Source organism: Sus scrofa, chromosome 7 (assembly GCF_054392235.1).
Source record: "Sus scrofa isolate SSC_HxYL_T2T_F1_AM1 chromosome 7, Sscrofa_HxYL_maternal_Yorkshire_Landrace_v2.0, whole genome shotgun sequence".
In the NCBI taxonomy this organism is placed as follows: domain Eukaryota; kingdom Metazoa; phylum Chordata; class Mammalia; order Artiodactyla; family Suidae; genus Sus; species Sus scrofa.
Window position 1 is genome coordinate 20,230,517 of NC_139389.1, and position 22,914 is coordinate 20,253,430.

Consider the following 22,914-nt stretch of genomic DNA (forward strand, 5'->3'; position numbering starts at 1 on the left):
TCGCGTTTGCGACCCACACCACACTTCATGGCAACACTAGATCCTTAACCCACTGAGCAAGGCCGGGGATCTAGCCAGCAACCTCATGGTTCCTAGTCGGATTCGTTAACCACTGGGCCACAACAGGAACTCCAGAACTTCTTGAGGCATAAGTACATGTGTGAAATGTTTCCTGACCTCTAAGAGTTTATTGTCTAAAGGTAATGAAAGAAAGTTCCGCAAATAATAATGTGAAGAGAGTGAAACACCCTAAGATTTCAGAGACGGGAAAGTTCTGTTTAACTTAGGATGTCAAGAAAATGATGTTTGATTTGTGTTTGGTTTCCCCCCACCCCCTTTTTTTTTAAATAGGAGGGCTTTTGTCAGGGGTGGGCCTTGGGAAGAGTTCTCAGGTGGGGAATGGCAGAGGCGAGGGCAGGAGCAGCTGCAACTTTACTTGCCTTGGGAGGACAGCAGCAGTGTTGAAATTGGGAGCCTGCAGATACCCTGTGAGGAGAAGATGATGTCCACCTGGACAGGGCCTGAATAAAAGCCTCTGGGACAGGCACTAGGGGTTAGTGAGGGCTTTTGAACTTTAGAATTAAATGACAGCTATGCTTAAGGGAGAAGAGTCAGTCTTGCAGTGCTGCTTATGAACTTGGGGGGGAGAGAGCCTTGAGGTGGAACTGGAAGGGGCAGAATGTCCAGATTCTCTAGGCAAGTTAACTCACTTCTCAATGCCGAAGTGTCCTCATCTGTAAAATAGGAATAATGATACACAGTTTTGTGAGGATTAAATTTGCTCATGTACACTGCCTAACTCTAATGCTCCATAACTTTTATCTCAGAATGGAAATGGGTGATGTTTACAGAGAATTTCTATGATGTGCATGATTTTTCAATATTTGTATATGTCTGTATGTATGTTGATTGCATCTCTCTAATTTGGCTTTTTTGTTAAGTGTGGCTAATATCCTTTTTTAGGTGACAGAAGAGTAACTTTCTAACATGATCTTCTTAGGCTTTCAGCATGTTTGATTAATCTTTCATATATGTGACAATTTCAAAGCAAGTAGGCTGGGTATTAGTGTCAATATGTCAGGACAATATGTCTTCACTATCATGATAAAAATCATATTGCAAGTCCCCCTTGAGGTCAAAAGCCAATTAAGTATGAAAAGGTGAGGTTACTGTGAAGAGAAGTGGCAAAATAGGAGTTGATGGGTAAACCGGAAGGAAAAAAAAAGTGCTTTCCAGGCCCTGGTCGTTCCTACACTTTTCTAAAACAGTAGGTAACAATTTTTGTGGTGTGGTTTGCATCAATAAAACCTGTACTCTTCCCAGGACAGCTGCCACCTTGTATAGGATGAGCGCTGGAATTGAATTTTAGATAAACCAATTACTTTCAGTGGAGTAAAGTAATTTACAAATTTTTTCTTTCCACGTCAACAATTTCAGCATGAGGTTTGCATTAGAGAGTGGGCATGCCTGTCATGGAGTTCACGATTCCTTGCTGCACAGAACTCTTTTCTGAGTCTTGTGTAAATTAAATGCACATCATGTAAATGTAGCTGGTTTAACCTGTGTAGTACTGCCTGTGAGTCAGTGGCAGGATGTGCCTATCCGTTTTCTAGGATTTCGGTGTACCCGTTAGGGCACTTACTGTGACCGCAGCTCCTTTGTCTGCCTGTCTGACACACACGCTCTGTCTCTGTGTCCGTGTGTGTGAGCTGCAGCCCTGGGATGCGTCCACAGATGGCTCTTCGCTGCTCTTTAGCTGCAGGCAGAACTCATGTCGGCTTGGTTTTCCTTCCCTTCCTTGTGTCTAGTGTTAGAATATGTAAGAAACAGTGGCCACCTTCTGGAAGTTCTTATAACCTTATCTTTTATGTAAATAAATGCACTTGAGACTCCTTGAGTTTCCAAAATCTAATTTTTTCCCCCATCTTCCTGAAAAAAGAACAATGAGAACTGTTACAGAGGGGACCTACTTGGAAAAACTCAGACAGAGACTGAGTCTGGAGGGTGGTTGTGAAGGTGAGAGAAAGGCTAGGTGTAGCCTCCTTAGGACAGGGCCCTGTCCACACAGTCATCTACACTAGCTGATGCCCCACTCTTCGGGTCATTTCCCCTTACCTCTCAGTGTGACTGTCTAGTGTTGCTTTTGGAGTAAAGTTAGGCTCTGGTTTCTGAACTTGCCGTGAGAATTAGCTCCTTTCCCCCTATAACCCTAGACTGCCACCTTCCTATTCTTTTTTTCCCCTCATTTTTATTTGTAACTTTTTTTTTTTTTTACTGTAGTTGACTTACAGTGTTTTGTCAATTTCTACTGTACAGCAAAATGACTCAGTTTTCTCACATTATCCTCCATCATGTTCTATCACAGGTGATTAGATATACTTGGGCTATACAGCAGGATTTCATTGCGTATCCATTCCAGATGCCATAGTTTGCATCTGCTAACCGCAGACTCCCAGTCCATCCCCCACCCCCCACCCGCTTGGCAACCACAAGTCTGTTTTCCATGTCTATGAGTTTGTTTCTTTTCTGTAGATAGGTTCATTTGCGCCATATCTTAGATTCCAGATATCATATGTTATCTGTCTTTCTCTTTCTGACTGGCTTCACTCAGTATGAGACTTTCTAGTTCCATCCATGTTGCTGCAAATGGCATTATTTTGTTCATTGTTATGGCTGAGTGCCACCCTCCTATTCTTAATTCTCCTGGCTTCTTGCCTTATTTTCTGTTTTTGACTAGCTTAACTTTATTCTGTGCATCATCGAAACAGCATACCCTACAGTTCAGCTGAAATAAAGCACATTTTAGAAGAGAAATGTGATCTCAGATGAAGCCAGACATAAATTCAGCTTTTGTGTATCCCAGGTTCACTTAATTCATCTGTGTAAATGTATCTGCTCCTGACTGCTCTGCTCTTTCTTTGCGTAATATCTGGCTGTGCTGTCATGTAGCCAGAAAATGATGCCACTGAAATACCAGAATGATGGTACGGAACCAAGGTGAACTATTCCAAATTGCCAGATTCTATAACATCCGCTTTCATTGTGAGTGACTTCTTAAACCCACAGTTGTCCCCCACTTTTAGGATAACGGAAGTTAGTGATAAGGTGTGTTCAGGTAAAATTGAGAAAAATCATGCTGCATTGGTGGATCTCATGCTTTTACACAAGAATTTGAAGGAAATCACTGACATTTGGTCTCAATTGTTTGTATCTGCTTGTGCTTCAGTCATAAAAATTATATAAAGAAGGGGGAATATTTTCAGTCCTAGCAGAATGCTTGTATGTAAATGCTGGGGTGTGTATTTTTTGAGTTTTTCTCTAGGAATAGAGCAAGCCAGCCAGGCACCTTGTCAGGCTCTAGCACATTTGCTCTGGAATTCATCCAATCAGAAAATGGAAATACCAGGAACATTCTCTTGGAATATTCTACAAGGTGATGGAAATTCATAGAGATGAGCATTATACACAAAGTCCTTGAAAATCATTTAAAAAATTAATGTTCAGTATGACTTAGTATGTTTATTTTACCCCTTTGTACCCAGGTCCGATCCCAGTCCTGGGTGACTGATCTGCTAACACCCTTTCTCTCCCTGCCGCCCCCTTCCCCTCCGTAGCCACCCCCGAGACCTTGTCATCTCAACAGCTTCTTCTGGGGTGAAGTCATAATAAGTCCTCGCTCTCTGACCACAGCCTGTGGACTTTCACTTTCTTTCTCTTAGAAGGACCAATACTTGGACTCTAGGGAGAGGGGGTGGGAGTGGGGGGAACAGACCTCCAGGTCGCGCATCCTTTGGCTTTTCCTCTTTCATCTCCTTCCTGCCTTCCCTTCCTTTCCTGACCCCTGAGCCCCATGATGTCCATCCTTCCAGCGAGGCCCTGTCAGTACCCCTCTGCTCCTTCTGTCCCCACTGTTTTTCTGGCTCGGTGGCCTGGAAAGCCTGCATCCCTGTGGCAAGCCAGCTGCCTCCTCTCCTCATGTATTTGGGCTGCCGGGAGCTGCAGGGGAAGAGCCCACAGCTGGTCAGCTTGGTGCCACCAACAATTCATGACCTTGACTCTCCCCAGACCGTCCTGGGACATTCTCTTTAATTTCTCCAGTTATTTTGCTCTTTATTTCCAGAGTTTGCCCTATACTTCCTGGCTGGTAGGTGTTTGTTTACAGTGTCGTCTCATCATCTCCTGCTCCCCATTTAGCCTTTTTGTGTCTCCTCATTGCCCTGAGGACAAAATCTCAATCACTTCATTTGACCTCTAAGGCTCCCCTCCATCCTGGTGCCCCCTGAGCTCCCAGACTCCCCATTGCATGTTATTTGCTAACTGTCTTGAGCCGTGTTTGGGTTCCTGTAAGCACAAGCCCCAGAGAAGCTGTAGTCCAGGGGAAGAGATAGTAAAAGGAACAGATCCTCCAGTACGAAATGCTAAGTTCCATTTGTTCTATGGAAGGACGGAAGAGGAGGTTCGTACTTAATTCCTTGAAAATTATTAATTTACATTACTGTTTAGTATACACATCTAATAATGTATGACGTAGACACACTCTTTTTGAACTAGGCTGTTGAAATCTCATGTTCTAAAACAAATAATATGGGGGATATATTACATAAATAACATGGACATACTTTAGCTTATACATGAAGGTAAATTAAGTTCCCATAGCTGGCTGGTGCTCAAAAAATGGAATCCTCATCTTTGTTCCCCAAAAAGGCATATCACAAAATAAATTACTGAGTGCAGTTCAGAAAGCTGGATTTTTTGAAATGTATCGTTGTTGTTGATCTTACAGGAGAATCATGAAAAAAGTCTGCATGGAGCCATCTGAGCGGCTGGCCAGTCTCCAGGCTCTGTGGGATAGCCAGCCTGTGGCCGAGCAGGGCCCCTGTGGTGAGCGTGCATTTTAAAACCAAAAAATAAATGGCTGGCTGGCTGCCCTTTTGCCAGGAAGTGAAGGCTATTCCTAGTGTGCTGCCGTAAAGGTACAATTAGTTTGAAGGTGTAATTAGTACTGCACAGACTTCAGATTGGTGGACAAACGTCCTGTATTTAAGCTGCACTGCATCCTGCCATGTACTTACTATAGACCGGGGGGGGGAAAATCTGCTGTTTTCCCAAACGGAAAGAATAATCAGCATTGTCCACGTCGGCCATATTTAAGCTTTAAAATTTTCCCCTAAAAATCGTCTCGCTGCAAACTGGTCACGTTTGTCTTGCATATTTCAGGTGGATTTTCTCAGATGTATGCCTGTGTCTGCGACTGGCTTGGATTTTCATACAGGGAAGAAGTACAATGGGTAAGTGTATCTGTGTGCACGCACACTTACAAACACACACTTACATGATACACTCACACACCTGGAGAATATTCCGATATTCGACTGGTTTATTCCTCTCTCTCGTTTTTCTGCATCACTCATGGTTTGCTTTAAAATCTTCCTTCCTCAGATGTCACCAAGATCTGCCTGTTTCTTTGTCTGATTCTTTTTGCATCTCTCTTGCTTCTCTGGTCGTCTCCGTGGACTATTTACATGACTGAATTATATTTCAAACAGGACGTGGATACAATTTACCTGACACAAGACACCAGGGAATTGAATTTACAAGACTTCAGTCATCTTGACCACAGGTAAGCTACTTCTTTCTTTTCTTTCACCTCTGATTTTGCTTTCAGACCTGCCCGTGTCTGCCGGTACTTAGGAGGGTACATTATCTCCAGAAATCCTTTTTCAGGGGAGTCAGGAGAATCTGAGAAACTCTGGAGCTTGCCTTCTAAGTAATAGTTTCCATTGTGCTCCTCACTGTGAATGGTTTGGGATGGGGGTGCCTGTGTGTATCTCAAATCCACAGTTTACACTTAGAAACTGTGGAAACAATTTCATTCTTAGGTTCTCTCTACCCTGTATAGAAAACCTAGAATGATTTTGCTTAACTGCCATTTAGGACATTTTTCTAGGAGGGACCATTGCGCTAAAATCCTATACAGTGACTCTTATTTTACAGTTTCTATATGAATGGTGCGTTGCTATGGTTATACGCACGCACTGGTGGAAATCAGGTTGCCAATATCTGCCTTATGCTAATGAAAATAAAACTATGAAACCTGTTACAAGTTTTTTGAGAAACTCTTAGGTTTTTTAAGATGTTGACGTTAATATGTTCAGGGCTCTGGCTTGTGTGATCAGACACCACAGAAGGAGCTTCATTCTCTTCCCTCTTCTCTCTGCTAGAGCAGACCTAGCAAAGTGATTTTGCTCCTGGGCAAAGTTGGGTGTTGCAACCTCCCACCCCACCCCCAGTCTTGTCCTTTATTCTGGCCTGTCCCAATCTCTTGAGCCCTGGAGATGCTGCTGGTTATTTTAAGTAAGCAGATAGGATAGGCCAACGCAGTCATTCCCAACTCCTGAAATCTCCTCTGTCTGTTTGGAACAGAGAGAGAGAAATCTGAGATTTTATGCCATTTGGACAGCTGGAGTTGGAGAGTGGATGGTTGCCTCTTCTTAACACCCACACCTTGCCCCCCAGATGCCATTTCAAGATATTTTTTCCACTTACCCGGTATGAAATCCAGAATTTTAGCCAGGTCCCTGAAGAGTTCTAGCTAACTGAACTGTCCTGGATGGATGTGGCTCTTTTCTGCACAGCCTGGACCCGCAAGGTGTGGTGAAGTGAGCTCAGCTGCTTCTGTAGATGTGGCTGAAATGCCTGAAGCCTCTGCTTCTCAAGCTCACATCTCATTTCTTTTTATGGTACTTTAGAGCTGTTTTCCCTTTTCCTATATTTGAGGGGATGTCATACTCCCATTTAGGCAAAGCTGATTCTTGTGTAGCTCATATAAAAGTGAACTGAGGGGGAAAAAAAGGAAGATATTTTACCTTGTATATTTCAATAAAGGCAGACAATTGCATGTAGAATAAGAAAGGAGTAGGTAGCCTTAGTAGGTAGCTTTACAGTATCAGCTCTCAATGTTTTTGGTCTCTGTATCCCTTTACATTCTTAAAAATGGTTGTGCTTTTATTAAGTGAGTTATGCCTTTTGATATTTATCATATTGGATATTAAAACCACAGTGGAAAGTTTATTCCTTTAAAGCTAATGTTGATAAGCCTTATCACATGCTAATATAGATACCAATTTTATAAAAAAATAACTTTTCCAAGAAAAAAAGAAAAAATCAGCAAGAAGAGTGGCATCAGTTTGCCTTTTTGGCAGATCACTTTAATTTCTGACTTAGTAGAAGACAGCTCGATTCTCATATGCATATATCAATTTGTGCATCACTATGGAGCTTGAAAGCAGCTCTAGACACCATGTAACTGAAAAAATGTGCTGTGTTCCTATAAAACTTTATTTGCAAAATACACTTTGTGGGAATTCCTGTTGTGGCTCAGTGGGTTAAGAACCTGACAAGCATCCATGAGGATGCGGGTTTGATCCCTGGCCTCACTCAGTGGGTTAAGGATCTGGCATTGCTGCAAGCTGCAGTATAGGCCAGCAGCTGCAGCTCTGATTTGATGCTGGAAATTTCCATATGCCCTAGGTGCAGCCTTAAAAAGGCAAGAAAAAAAAAAAAAGGACATTGTGGGCTGTAACTCGTTGACTCCTGCTTTAGGCCAGTGGCCTCCAGTGCTGGATGTATATAACTAAGGGAAAATATAAGATGAGCTACAGAACAAAATATTAGAACTTCTATTTATAATGATTGTTGGCTCCTTTTAAATTTCTATCTGTTTTATATGTAATTCATGATTATTGAATATTTAGTTTATAATTGAATATTAAAAAATGAGAGTTCTCGAAACTTTTTTACTGCAGCAGGCTCGATGCACAAAACTAAGGATCACTGCTCTAAATGTCATTTTTCCTGCTAATGCCTAGGAACTTTGACTTTTTTTCAGAGCTCTGCCTAATCACCCTGATCTTTAAAGTTGATCCCCTCTTTCTTGAGGATTTAATTTTTTCCCCAGAGTTCTTACTATTAAGATTAGCGCCAGCTACAATATAAAGAGGCCACTCTGGATCCTGTTAGATGTCCTGTATGAACAGTATTTTTGTAGTCAGGTTGCAACACATTATATTGGGTGAACATTGGTCTGTAGTAGAATGAGCATGGTTATCCATGAAGGAACAGTCTACACTTAAATGGCACAGTTGTTTGGAAGGATTCATAGTGGCAGAATTTGAGTGCGATGTGGGTTATTTGAGAGGTAGGTGGTTTTTCTCACTTGGGTATGAGTTGGGGAGAAGAGAATGGAGGAATTAGAGGTGCAAGAGGAGAGTTTAAATGGGCCATGTGTTGAGCTGGAGCTTGTTAGAAAATAGGGGCAATAATTCTCAAATGTAGAGATGAGTTTTCCCACTATGCAGTCAGCGTTAGAAAATAGGGGCAATAATTCCCAAATGTAGAGATGAGTTTTCCCACTATGGCAGTCAGCTCCCAGGTATCTCTCTTTGAACACAATTCAGATACAAATAAGCAATCTTATTTATAATTTACATTTACTTAAATGAGATGCCACATACATTCACATGTAGATTTCCCTGAGCCTGATCATTTCAGTAGGCTTCTTTCTGGAAAGCTGTACACGTTTCATATAGTCTTCTGAACACGCTTTCGATTGGCCATCATTCACAAATTTATTTTTCATTCCATTCTTTCTCCCCCTCTGCATTTAGTCATCATAGGTTGAAACATCTGTTCTTCAGGGTCCTTGAAGTCATTAGTGCTCCTGGAATGGAAAGTTCACAAGGGCTAGGCTCGCTCTCTCTTGTTCCTGCTGTATGACCCGATACTCTGTAGTCAAATCAGTGGCTCAGAGTAAGGACTTTTCAAGGGAAACTAAACTCTCTAGGGGAGCAGATCAAGATCCTGGGAGGCTGAGGGGATTAGTTTTTAAGAGTCCATCAGATTACTCAAGTACTTTGTCCCCCATACTTAAATTAAGTTGGCAATTATTGCTGTCATGGCTTTCTTCACGCAGTTTGGCTCCATGTTACCTATTCTAATCCAGGGCTAATTCCTGTCTGATTCCTGTACGGTTCCATGTGTTTCTTTCAGTTCATTGACTCAGGTCATTGTCTTTTTGCACCCAGGGCTTTAAAACTACCATTTTCTAGGACCGCTCAGATCCAAAATGGGAGACCTGGGTCCTGTGTGTGGTCCCGATATTTGTAGGTCTGATAAGAGGAAGGACCAAACATGATTTTGGCAGTTTTATCATCTGGGGCACAGGGATGGAGCAAACAGTATCTCTCAGTGACCCCATCACCACACACAGGTGATGATTTAGAAGAAGGTACAGTTCTAGGGACAGGGCAGTGCCCTTGTCATTGTTCTCACACAGAGACCTTATTAATGTCCTCCCCCATCTGATTTGCCTGGGATCTGCTCTTCTGCAGAGACATGCCCAGTGTTATGCTTCTATAATACTGACATCACAGGAGCCTCATGAACTGAGAAATGGAGAAGCATATTCATCCTATGAAGGCTTAGGAGTCATCTGGTGTGCTATTCTCTCTTTACTGTAGACCAACCTCGCTCTCATATATATTCTGCTACCTCACTAGAACTCTAAGGGTCTGCCAGGCACTGCAAGACAGATTTATAAGCAATTTAAATTCTGTAATTGATTAATTGATTATATTGACTATGGTTCTATCAGAACTAAATGTCGGATCAGGGACCCTGTTGTTTTTGAATACACATTCAGGCAAGAGGATGACAGCAGTCGTGCTGGATCCATCCAATTAGTCTCTGGAGAAGAATAGGAATAAGAAGGTCCTTGGAAAATGCTCATTCGGTTGTTATTTATAGCTCCCCAAATTTTATTGAAGTATATTCCTAAAATTTATTCTACGTTAGATATCAATGGGCCAAAATGATGCATGGATTGAAAAGGCTTTGATATACATGTCTCATGGGATCTCTCGATGGTCTGTGAGCTGACATGTTAAAAATAAAATTACACTGTAATTTGGAGTGGGAGGGAATCAGAGGGCAGAGGTAGTGGTGCCGAGGAGAAGAGGATACATAGCTTTAAATACATCAATTTTTCTTGTTTCCCTGGAGAATTTTAAGAGGAGCTAATCTTCTCTGTCATCTAAAGACGCAGTGATATGCATCATTGAGCTTAAACTTGGCCCATGAGAGCCCAGCCAGCAGTTCATTCCCTTCAGACTCATGTTTTTGTGTTGTCATATTTCTTACTCATCAGGGTGACATTCATGCACCTGATACTTTCAGGGAAGAGTTTGGAATGCGGATTAGCGTTTGTCAAGGTTGTCCTGAGGGCATCAGTATAATTCTTTCCTCCTCTAAGCACCCTCTCTTTATTCCTGCTCTCACTTAAAATGGAAGAAATGCTTTAGAGGGTGGAATCAGGTGTGAGTAGCATTAGCTTCTGTTTCCACCTAAATTTCTGTAAATAATTCTCTAAGACAGTAGTCTCCAGCCCAGATCAGATGGACCGTGTGGCAAACACAGTCAATGCTGATGTATTGAGGAATATAGAGAAAATAGTAGAACTTGCTTTATGCTTATTTTTTCTTATCCATTTTCTTTGTGTCTGTGTATGTTTTTTTTTCTGAGCCTAATATGTGCGTACAGTAGCACATGCGTAAAATTTATAGATTAGCCCATAGATTTGGGGGAGATGTTTGCTCAAAATACTTTTCAGTTAGGAGTGAATGATCAAAAAATTTAGAGGTTCTTCATTTAGGCCTCTGGCAGTGTCCTCATCTGTGAAGTCTTTCAGGCTGTCAAGTCCTCAGGATTGGTGAGTGGTCCATCTTGCCATCTGATACTTCATAGGCATTACTCTGTATAAATTAAAATAACAGGAAGGTTGGTAGAGCATGGCATTTAAAAATGTCTTAAGGAGTTCCTGACGTGGCTCAGCAGAAACAAATCTGAGCAAGGTTCCATCCCTGGCCCTGCTCAGTGGGTGAGGGATCCAACGTTGCCGTGAGTTCTGGTGTAGGTCTAAGACTCAGCTCGGATTCCACGTTGCTATGGTTGTGGTAGAGACCAGCAGCTACAGCTCTGATTCGACCCTTAGCCTGGGAACCTCCATATGCCAGGGGTGTGGCTCTAAAAAGACAACAAGTTTTAAAACTCCCCAACTCCTACTTTCAAACTAGATGTAAAGGAGAAAAGTCTAAATGATCCCCAGAAAGGCTATCACATGCATGTGTTAGGGAGATACTGCCGTGGTTCTGACTTTTTCCAGCCTTTCCAGGAGAAAGCATGTTTCACGGAGCTTAACACATTGCGTCTGGGGTCCAGCCAATGCCACAGCCACAGCCACACTGGATCTGAGCTGCTTCTGCGACCTATGCTGCAACTCATGGCAATTCCGGATTCTTACCCTACTGAGGTTAAGGATCCCATGTCCTCTTGCATACTGGTTAGGTTCGTTATCTCTGCACCACAACAGGAACTCCAAGACAGTGTTCTTGCATGAAACACCTCCTTTAAGCTTTTAACTGTTTGTAAGATGTACTGGGGGAGCGCCTTAGTCCTGCGGTACGTGGCTCTACCACACAGAACCATGATGTTTCTCATGGGATCATTACTGTCCACCTTTGTGCTTTGCTCAAGGTATAGATTAAGGGACCTGCTAGCTGTCCTTCAAATCTGTCCATTATATTTCATTCATTAACACTCTCGTGCGGTATTTCACACTATTTAAGAGTCAGTGGTTTTTACAATTTCAGGAAGGAGGCAGGCAGGGGAAAAGGAATAAGGAGGGAAATTTGGCCCAAAAATAGTAACTGGAAAAATTAAATTCTTATGAAGTCATAGAGATCAGAAAGATGAGGTGGCAAATTCTCATTCAATAAATTATCTATAATCCAGAGTAGCAAAGAATTTGGCAAGCGATTTAGATTGCACGTTGCTTGCCAGTTTCTTTGTTTTTTAAAAAATATTTTAACTTCTTTTAATAGCCTGGGAAAGTTAGTTTCTTTTTGCTGTCCCAGAGGAACCAGAGCACAATCCTTGGTGGAGAGAGATCACCTGAGAATAATATCTTTTTGCTGTCCCAGAGGAACCAGAGCACAATCCTTGGTGGAGAGAGATCACCTGAGAATAATCTCGGTATTGACTTTCAAATTAGAAACTAAGTGGTTGGTGGAATGTGATGAAAGGGGTTTAGAATTTCTTTTTCTTTTCTCTCTCTCTCTCTCTCTCTCTTTTTTTTTTTTTTTTTTTTTTTGTCTTTTTAGAGGCACACTCTTGGCATGTGAAAGTTCCCAGGCTAGTGGTGAAATCCCAGCTATAGCTGCCACAGCCACAGCAATACCAGATCCTTTAACCCACTGAGTGATACCAGAGATTGAACCTGTATCTTTATGGGTACTAGTTGGGTTCGTTGCCACTGAGCCACGATGGAAAATCTGGGTTTGAAATTTTTGATTTGAAGGCTCACGGATTTACCACCTTGGCTCCCCTGGAAATTTGAAGGCTTTTCCCCTGGAAATTTGAAGGTTGAAGGCTTTTGCCAGTATGGAGGGCACATGATTCATTAGTGAGGTATCAGCACAGTAGGTCAGACAACCAGATCATAGGTCACTTTGCCTGGGTTTGAATCTTGTCTCTGCTGAGACTAACTTCCGTGACTGTGAACTAGAGATGGGCACTTGCCATTTGCCTCATGAGCCAATGCATGGTCCTCCCCTAGTGTAGCTTTCAAGCCTTATTTTGAGAGCCTAAGTATTCTAGTTCTCTACTGCTCTCTGTAAACCACCCCAAACTTTAATGGCCTATAGCAAGAACCGTCACATTATCATTATCAGTTCCCATTGTAGGGATGTGGCTCAGCTAGGCATTTCTTACTTGGGCTCTTTCAAGCAGCTGCTATCAGACGGGCTGACTCTAGAGCCATCTCTAGCCTCAGTCACATGTCTGGTGATTGATGCTGGCTATCTGCTGGGATTCCAACCTATGGCCTTTTCTTTTCTTTTCTTTCTTTCTTTTTTTTTTTTTAAGGGCTGCACTTGTGGCATATGGAGATTCCCAGGCTAGGGGTCAAGGTGGAGCTGTGGCCTCTGGCTTACACGGCAGCAACACCAGATCCAAGCCGAGTCTGCAACCTGCTCTACATCTCACAGCAATGCCAGATCCTTAGCCCACTGAGTGAGGCCAGGGATCAAACCTGCGTCCTCATGGTTATTAGTCAGATTCATTTCTGCTGAGCCATGATGAGAACTCTCCTGTCTATGGCCTTTCCACATGGCCTGGCCTTGTTCAGAGCAGGGCAGCTGGATTTCATGGTGAGTGGAGAGGGAGGAAGAGACAGAGAGAGGGGGGCAGACAGACACAGGGAGGGGGGGCTAAGTGGCAGCCAAACTATTACCTTTTCTATCCTGGTGTCTCACAGCCTTACTGGAGGGCATCTACATCTGTGTTGTTTCCAATTTTTAGTAATTATAAATGCAGCTGTTATAAATACGCAGATGTAAGTTTTGTGTAAATATAAGGTTTTATTTCTTTTGGGTGAATACCTAGGATTGAGATTGTTGGATCATCATGGTCAGTGTACATAAAACTTAGCAAGACACTGTCAAACTGTTTTCCGCTTAGAGTGTGCCATTTGCATTCCCATCAGCAGTGCATGAGGTTTCAGTTGCTTTGTATCCTTGTCTGAACTTGATATTGTTTTTGTTTGCTTATCTTTAAAGCAATTCAGGAGTTTTATAGTGGCCTCTCATTTTGGCTTTAAATTGCGTTTCTCATATGACTAATGATTTTGAGCATCTTTCATGTACTCGTTTGCCATCAGTGTATCTTCTTAGATGAAGTATCTGTTTAGATCTTTCTGTTCATTAAAAAAAATCAGTTAATTATTATTGACTTCTGAGAGCTGTTTATGCATTTTGGATACTAGGTCCTTTGTCAGAAGTGGGATTTGCAAATATTTTCCCTCAGCATGTCATTGTCTTACTCTTCTCTTTATAGCATCTGTCACAGGGAAAAGTTTTTGATTTTGATAAAGGCCAGTTTATCAGTGGGGTTTTTGTTTGCTTGCTTTTTAGGGCTGCACCCCCGGCACATGGAAGTTCCCAGGCTAGGTGTTGAATCTGAGCTGTAGCTGCCACTGAGTGAGGCCAGGGATCAAACCCACATCCTCATGTATACTAGTTGGATTCGTTTCTGCTGTGCCGCAACAGGAACTTCCTGGGTGGTTTTTTTTTTTGTTGTTGTTGTTTGTTTGTTTGTTTGTTTTTTTTTAAATTATGCTTTTGGTGTCAGATTCTAAAACTCTCTAAGCCGTACTTTCTCTGTTGCCTTTTCTCCTGGGATGGCAATGTGTTTCTCACTCCACTTTCTTGTCTAGAAGGCTCAGTATCTTGTATCCTATCCTTCTCATGAGAGTCTTTCCTGACTACCTTTTCTTTATGGATGTCTCTTATTTGCAACATAGTACTTCCAATTCCCCCTATGCCAGAGGGATTATTTTACTCTATTATAGTTGCTTTTATTCTCTGAGCTTTCTGCTAGGCTGTTAGGTCATTACTATTATAAGGGGAGGGGCTAGCTTGTTGTGTTCATTGCTGCACAGGGGTGGCAGTTGTTGGTTATATGAATGGATGGAGTTGCCGGGCATTTTTGAGTACCCATGCCTTCGCGAGTGCCATTCCTAATTACTTGAAACACTCTGTTCCCTTTTCCCTGCCTGGTCGGCCCCCTCCTGTCTCTCAAGCCTTGTGGACCCTTCCCCATTTACTCCAGGCTGAAGTACTTAGGTCCTCTTGGGTTCTTTGAACATGCCCCCTCCCAGCATGTCTCCCACTGGGCTGCAGAGATTTGAGGAGGGGTCTTTCTCCACCACGGAAGTTTAACAGTGGAACAAGAGCTGCCCTTATTTGTGACTTAAACCTCAGAGCCTACTACCCCTACCCAGAACTTAGTAGGTACTACGTAATTGTTTATTGAATGAAGTATGATGTAGCTTTCAGTTTTTTGTTTGTACCATTAAAAAGCCTAAGCATTGACATAATTTAGAGAAATGTGGTGGGCAGACCATGCCAGCATGCATCTTCATGGACATTTTTTTCTACAACGAAATTTTATTTATGCCACCCAGAGAGTATTTAATTTGATGGTTCTTTTAGATTATGAATATGGATCAATATAGGCAAATTAAACAATAGAGTACAAGAATTGCATTAGAAAAAATTCATATCATATTTAATGTAACCCCCCAGGCTAGGTATCCTCATACCATTTTGCTATATTTTTTGTCTTAAAAAATGTAGACACACAGTGTCTGTATTTGTGAGCGTTTATATCTATCATTTTACATGTAGTTTTTACCATTTATAATCGTTGGCTCTAATCATACAAATAGGCACCTGGAATGCTATCTATTTAAAAAATTTAATGTTTCAAACATTTCTGGTGTCATTACATATTAAATTGGACTTTCAGGTGTACTAGAATCTTCCTTTCAAGGTTTTTACCTGTCATATGTAGAGATGATGCTGTCTCGCCCACTGCATTCATGTAAAACCTGGTTCTATTAAAGATAGGCCCTTCAGTGCCTGAAAATGAATTCATTATGACAAAAGCCAGCTGCACTTCAGATGAAATCAAGTGACAGAACAGAATACACAATAAAGAGGTTCTGAAGTGTAGTCACTACTTGACATTAAAACCACATGAGATGAAATGAGGATGCTTTGCATTAGTTGCTGAATGACCACTTACAGGAGAAGACACTCAGATAATGCAGGCTTCAGGAGGCCCTGTATTGTAAGGTGGAATTCACTCTTGGAGAAGCTACAGCCATCACTAGAGGTCAGGGGGAGATGCTGGGACTTGTTCTGAGAAACTTGGTCAAGGGAGAGAGTGGAGACCATCAAACAATTATGGGAAGAGATGTTCTCATTTTTTAATCTAAAACTTAGCAAAGTTCCTATCATGGCTCAGTGGTAATGAACCCAACCAGTATCCATGAGGACACAGGTTTGATCCCTGGGCTCACTCAGTGGGTTAAGGATCTGGCATGGCTCTGAGCTGTGGTGTAGGTTGCAGATGCGGCTCGGATCTGGCATGGCTGTGGCTGTGGCCAGCATCTGTGGCTCCAATTGGAACCCTACCCTGGGAATTTACATATGCTGAGAGTGTGGCCCCCAAATAGACCCACCCCCCAATAAATAAGACTCAGCAAAGTTAATAAAGAGACTTATTGGTGGAAAAGACGGCATGTGGAACCACGATTCCTTGACGTAGTTTTCTCTACTACCTGTGGGCGCTCATTTTGCCTTTTAATGCAAATCTGATGAAACTACATGCACGTGCGCCAGAGGTCAGGTTTTGACTGTATGTAGTTCTGTCCCTTTGGCCAAGTCTCATTGTATGTCTCTGAACATCTATTTCTTCATCTGTGAAGTGTGAATGCTTTCTAGGCTTGTTTTGAGATTTAAATGAGCTGGTCTCTGTAAAGTGCCTAGCACGGGGCCTGGTACCGCAAAACTTTGCAGTTCTCTTTCCACCTCCTGCTTTTCATTTCTATTTCAGTAAAAATTTGAGTATTTGCTACGTGTCATGCCCTGAGGATAAAACTGATGTGATGTCCCTGAAGCCACAAAACTGAAACTGACAGAGACTTTCAAGGAACTTAACAACCTGGGGTGATAAGGAATAGATGTTTAAGCATCAAACCATAATAGAATAAAATAAAGGCTAAATAGAGATGCAAATAAATGTCAGGTACCCTGAGGGGACTTACAGAGGAGGTGATGTTATGGTACAGGCGCTGAAGGATTCATGGGTTTTCATAGCTGAACACAGAAGTCAAAGATAATTCTGATTGTGACATTCATGATTTTTTTGTCTTTTTTTTTTTTTTCTTTTTGCCTTTTCTAGGGCTGCTCCTGCGGCATATGGAGGTTCCCAGGCTAGGGGTCGAATCAGAGCTGTAGCCACCGGCCTACGCCACAGCCACAGCAACTCAGGATCCGAGCTGAGTCTTCGACCTACACCACAGCTCACGGCACTGCCAGATTCCTAACCCATTGAGCAAGGCCAGGGATCGAACCCGCAACCTCATGGTTCCTAGTCGGATTCGTTAACCACTGTGCCACGACGGGAACTCCCATGATATGTTTGATGAATGATGAATTGTCTGCTTTTTGGCTTGAGCATGAGTTAAGGGCTTGCCTATAGGAGGTCAGGCTGGAATAATAGTGTGGTGTGGTGGCAGATCTCTGATGCCAATAGCTTCACTCTGTGGCTGACGAGCCTGTGTAAAGCATAAGACAAAAAATACACTGGGCTATATCTCATGTGCATATCTGGTGCCAAGAACTGCAAGAAAGGTACCAAATGACTCTAGGATGCTTGCTAATAAGCATTAGAGATCCCACTTGGTGTCACTTCAAGCTAGACGCTGTCCTTGCTTGTAATACAGCTAGACGCTGTCCTTGCTTGTTAGAGAGTATATGCCATGCTTAATGGCTAAAGAATTTATGAAAGAGCGATCTAAAGAAATAAAACCTGGTGGTGTGGAGTTAGACATATGATTCCTCTTAGAGCAAGGAGGTTATCCAAATACTGCTACCTGTTTTCCTTCGGAAATGGGAATCAGAGTTCCTAGAAGTAATTCAACATCAACTCTGAGGAATTCTGCTCACCTCATACTGAGGATCTGTCTGGAGATTTAATTGTTGTCTAGGGGTCAAAATAGATTTAGTTGGCTGTTGGGTTTGTAAAGAATAGAAATTTATAAGTCAACTTGGATGTCAGGGATTAAAAAGCAAGCACCAGCGTGGCTATTGTAAGAGTATGCTCATATATTTTGCTATTTCTGCTTCTAGGGACCTAATACCGATCATTGCTGCTCTGGAATACAATCAGTGGTTCACTAAGCTGTCCTCTAAGGATCTCAAACTGGTAAGTAATTGAGGACTTTGCAGATGTTGCTTAGCTTTGCCGAATTTCAGAAACTCGATAATTACTAAAAAAACACGCGCATGTTTGTTTTTCTACTATAGCGACAAGCTGCGTATGTCTTATCTCTTGGGGAGGTATTTTCCTATAAATGATCTGCAGAACATTATATACAGTTTGTAATGTGAGATGCTTCAGAGTGGTTCTTCCTCCTGTTTCCAGCTGCTTCAGGCAGTTTGAGATGATGAACAGGAAGACACATTTAGTGGCACCTTCAGTACACACTCGTTCTGTTGACAAAAATCTATTCAAGTTACATTCACACAGCTGCAAACAGCAGAGTTTATGCTCCTATTTCACCTTCCATCTCCACACAGCTTCCCTTCCCAAGAATTTAGGGAAACGTTAACTAAGGTGGAGTTGGTCTGGTTGAGTTATGATAGTTAACGTTAAGTTTCTAGATGAGTTTTTGGGCAGATTTATGTGTCAGGAAAACTGAATCAATGTGAAATGTTAGTTTTTGTAAGGCGTGGGGGGGCGGCAGAGTTTTGATCTGTTTTACTAGTGGAAATAAGATGTTCTGTTAGGATTTTTTTTTTTTTTTTTTTTTTTTTTGCATGTTCAGACCAACTGTATGGACAAATACTTGTCCGTGAGTTTGCTTCCTGCTGCTTCCTTTAAGCATAGGAGCCAATTTACATATGGTTTTATTGTTTTAGTTAAGCCTCTAAGTGGCAAGGGTCATAGAAAACTGAGGATTTAAGATTTTCAAAGCAAAGAGGTACGATTTGGATTGAGACATGCATCTGTTGAAAGTGGAGGGTTGACATTTGCTGGCAGACAGGCTGCTGGTTCTCTGAACTTGCCTGAGCGGCTTAAGGTCTTGTAGGTATGAGCATGGGCAGAACTCATTTGGGGAATCGTTAAGAGCCAGTGTGGGCATTCCTGTTGTGGCTCAGTGGGTTAAGAACCTTGCATAGTGTCCACGAGGATGGGAATTTGCTCCCTGGCCTCACTCTGTGGGTTAAGGATCCTGTATTGCTGGAAGCTGTGGTGTAGGTCACAGATGTAGCTCGGATCTGGTGTTGCCGTGGCCATGGTATAGGTTGGCAGCTGCAGCTCTGATTTGGCCCCTAGCCTGGTATTTTCCATATCCCTAAGGTGTGGTCCTAAAAAGGGGGTGGGGGAGAGAACCAGTTGGTAGACAAAAAGTATGTGGGCTTGGAAAGAGAAATCTGACTCTTTTTTGGCTGTGACCAAGGCACTTGGGAAGTTCCTGGGCCAGGGATTGAACCTGGGCCATGGCAGATTCTGACTCTTACAATAAAGCTTTGTGACCTTAGGTATGTTAATTAACCTTCCAGGGCCTTTGTTTCCTGCGTACCTGTTGCTGTGAGATAGTTGGAGCTAATGTCTCATTTTTTAATCTCTATCCGGTGCTTACCAGAGTACCTGGCTCCTAATAGCTGCTTAATGAAAGCTGGCTTAATAAATAGTTGTCACTTTAGTTGAATGAATGAGTGGACATAGCAATATAATACATCTGCAGGTTATTGAGCTGAATAAATAATGTGTATAGAAATTCTGACACGATGCCTAACATTATGGGCATTTCACAACTGTCAACTGTTGCTTTTACCATCATCAAAATAGATTAGCAAAGAGGCTGAGAAATGAACAAATGTGGGAGCATGAGTTATGAAAACTGTTATCAGCTAAACATGGGAGGTGTCTGAGTTCAGTGATGATGGAGTTGAGGTCGATGAATTCCCAGGGACCAGATGGGCAGCCACGATGGGAGATTTGGGAACAGAAGCCCCTCATATGCTGCTTGCAGGGTTAGGGGTCATTTGCAGGACTGAGCCAGCAGAAATTGTAGGCGTGAGATGGGAGCCAGTGGAGGAATGGGAAGCAGATGAGCCTAGGGATTGAGGACAATGCTTTGCTACCAAGTCAGTTTTCCTGGGTCATTCAGGCATTCATCTAAGCCCGCGATTTTCAATATGGGGCACAAGAGAACTTTGAGGAAGTGGCGGATATCCCACTTTTGGAAGTTGTCCCAAATCACTGCAATTCTGTCATGATTCCTCCCAGTCAGCATCTCCTTTCAGCTGCCTTAGATGTTTAGGGAAGAAACCATGCACTTAATTATTTTAGTCTTGGCAAGACAAGCAAGCAAAGACTTATATGCTTCCTTGGGACCCCTGGAGCAGCAGGAAGTAGAAGGACAGGATTTGAGGCGTGCCCTCTGCTTTTCTATTAACTGAGATTTGACATAAAAATGCACATGTGCGTATTTTTAACGTTTGGTTTTGGAAAATGGAAAATGGTCTTTGGAACATCACTGCAAGTTTTCAAAAAGAATACCAGTTCTTCCTTTTTTTTTTTTTTTTTAAACCCAAAGTTAAAGAGATGATACTTTTTCCTATGATGGGTATGGCAATATACCATCTCAGAACGTTTTTTATTTGAGGCAAAGAGAAGGCATTACATCTACTTTGGGTTTTTTAAAACATAAAGTGTAAAAAGAAGTGACTTCCTTTGAGGTTATGTGAGTTCTCTGGGTTGTTAAGATTGCTCCTAGCTCAGTAGAATCTGCTGTGTGTAAGGTACCACAGGCAAAATATGACTCATATACTTTATGCTGATCATGAAAAGCCAGTTGACCAGTCACTATTCTGAACTTTATTTAAATAGAGGGCTAGAGGGATTTAAAAAATAGATGGTGTGTCAAATAAGCAGATAGGACCATGATTCTGGACTCATTAACAGTAGAATTGGGGTCTTGTTCAACTCTCTCAGTTTTATAATTTAGGCAAATCAGTGCGCATCACTGAATCTTTTTAGATCTTTTTTTTTTTTTGGTCTTTTTAGGTCTGCACCTGTGGCATATGAAGGTTCCCAGGCTAGGGGTTCAATCGGAGCTACAGCTGCCAGCCTAAGCCAGAGCCATAGCAACGCAGGATCTGAGCTGCGTCTGTGACCTACACCATAGCTCACGGCAACGCTGGATCCTTAACCCACTGAACAAGGCCAGGGATCAAACCCACAACCTCATGGTTCCTAGTCGGATTCGTTTTTGCTGCGTCATGACGGGAACTCTTTAGATCTTTTAAAAATATCATTGGGCTGAGAAAGGGACGTGGTTCCTCTTAGTACCAAATTTTCATATTTGTTTTGTTTTAGAATAGTTCACTCCTTATTTTATAGTGATTCCAGTAGTTTTGATACTCTCCTTTTGATTTTTGACTAAATACAAGCTCTCGGAGAGTCATTGTACTCATTTGTTAAAAAATTTTCCCCTGAGGAGTTCCCTTCATGGTTAATGAACCCAACTAGGATCCATGAGGATGTGGGTTCCCTCCCTGGCCTCGCTCACTGGGTTAAGGATCCAGCATTGTCGTGAGCTGTGGTGTAGATCACAGGTGTGGCTCAAATCTGGCTTTGCTATGGCTGTGGTGTAGGTCAGAGGCCACAGCTCTGACTTGACCCCTGGCCTGGGAACTTCCATATGCCGCGGTTGCAGCCCTAAAAAGCAAAAAAAAAAAAAAAAAAAAAAAAAAAAATTTCCTGCAATCCATGAACACAGTGCTGAGCGTGAAGTAGACCCTGGGGCAGACTACAGTAATGGTAATATTTTACTTGGTGTCTAGGTTTGTGTGTGTATCTCTTTAAAATGTCGGTCACTGTGTACTCTTTGGTGTAGCAATGCATGCAGTTGGCGCTTAACAAAAAGCATAATTAATGTAAGCATGAATGACTTGTTACACCGCTCCCCTACTGGCATCTTAAAGATGGACACACTTTTCGTACATTTTCTTTAATAATTTTTTTTTTTTTTTTTTTTTTGTCTTTTGTTGTTGCTATTTCTTGGGCCGCTCCCGTGGCATATGGAGGTTCCCAGGCTAGGGGTTGAATCGGAGCTGTAGCCACCAGCCTACGCCAGAGCCACAGCAACGTGGGATCCGAGCTGCGTCTGCAACCTACACCACAGCTCACAGCAACGCCGGATCGTTAACCCACTGAGCAAGGGCAGGGACCGAACCCGCAACCTCGTGGTTCCTAGTCGGATTCGTTAACCACTGCGCCATGACGGGAACTCCTAATAAATTTTTATTATAGTAATTATGACCAACAGGTAAAGGAAAGCCCAGCTTCACAGCCTGGCTTTGGTAAATTACTTTTCTGGATGCTCTCAGCTAGCCCTGGAAAGGTAATGATACCGTGGATTGTTCCTGGAAATTAGAATAATCTTTGCAAAAGCATGTCTGAGTAATGACATGACAACATAGAAGATCACTTCCCTTCGTATATTGTAAAGCAAAGAATTATACTGATAAGGGGTCACCAATTTTGAGAATGACTACTGTCAACACAATATAAATTGCAGGCATTGGGTCATTTGTAATTAATTTTCCTTTCTTCTCATCAATCTGTGGGACACATTAGAAGCCCAGCATTAGTGTGAAAACAACATTTTAAAACCAATGGGATCAAAAAGCACGTAAGAATTATAAGAATTTAAATGCTGCATGACTTGGTGGTTTTTCAAGTCAGTTTTTCTAAAGGATACTTGACTGGAGAACTTCTGCTACATTTTATACTGGTCCAGTAATGGTTAATCCAATTGAATATTTGTGATCTGATAAATCAAGGAACTATAATGTTTTCGTGTGGTATTTCAAGAAAAGAAACCTCTTTGCCTATTGTATTCCATGACACACAGAAAATGTTTTTTTCTCTTTTTAAAGTAACAAAGGAAGAGTTCCCATCATGGCTCAGTGGTTAACGACTAGGAACCATGAGGTTGCGGGTTCGATCCCTGGCCTCGATCAGTGGGTCAAGGATCTGGCCTTGCCGTGAGCTGTGGTGTAGGTTGAAGACGCGGCTCGGATCCTGAGTTGCTGTGGCTGTGGTGTAGGCTGGCGGCTACAGCTTCAGTTAGACCTCTAGCCTGGGAACCTCCATATGCCCTGGGTGCAGCCCTAGAAAAGACAAAAACCAAAACCAAAAAAAAAATAAAATAAAATA

The 22,914-nt window shown here is 42.2% G+C and overlaps 1 protein-coding gene across 25 annotated transcripts in view; it reads left to right on the forward strand.

Annotated features, from left to right (window-relative positions):
* The window catches only part of CARMIL1 (capping protein regulator and myosin 1 linker 1), a 317,278-nt gene that overhangs the window by 149,569 nt on the left and 144,795 nt on the right, over positions 1-22,914 (forward strand). For all 25 annotated transcript variants that reach the window (XR_014809747.1, XR_014809753.1, XR_014809754.1 and 22 more), the window contains exons 6-9: positions 4,784-4,881; positions 5,218-5,288; positions 5,547-5,620; positions 17,811-17,886. Coding sequence is in view for 13 of the 25 variants with exons in the window: in XM_084967588.1 (XP_084823714.1) it covers positions 4,784-4,881; positions 5,218-5,288; positions 5,547-5,620; positions 17,811-17,886 (319 nt within the window). In the remaining 12 variants the exon portion in view is untranslated. The remainder of the gene's footprint in view (positions 1-4,783; positions 4,882-5,217; positions 5,289-5,546; positions 5,621-17,810; positions 17,887-22,914) is intronic.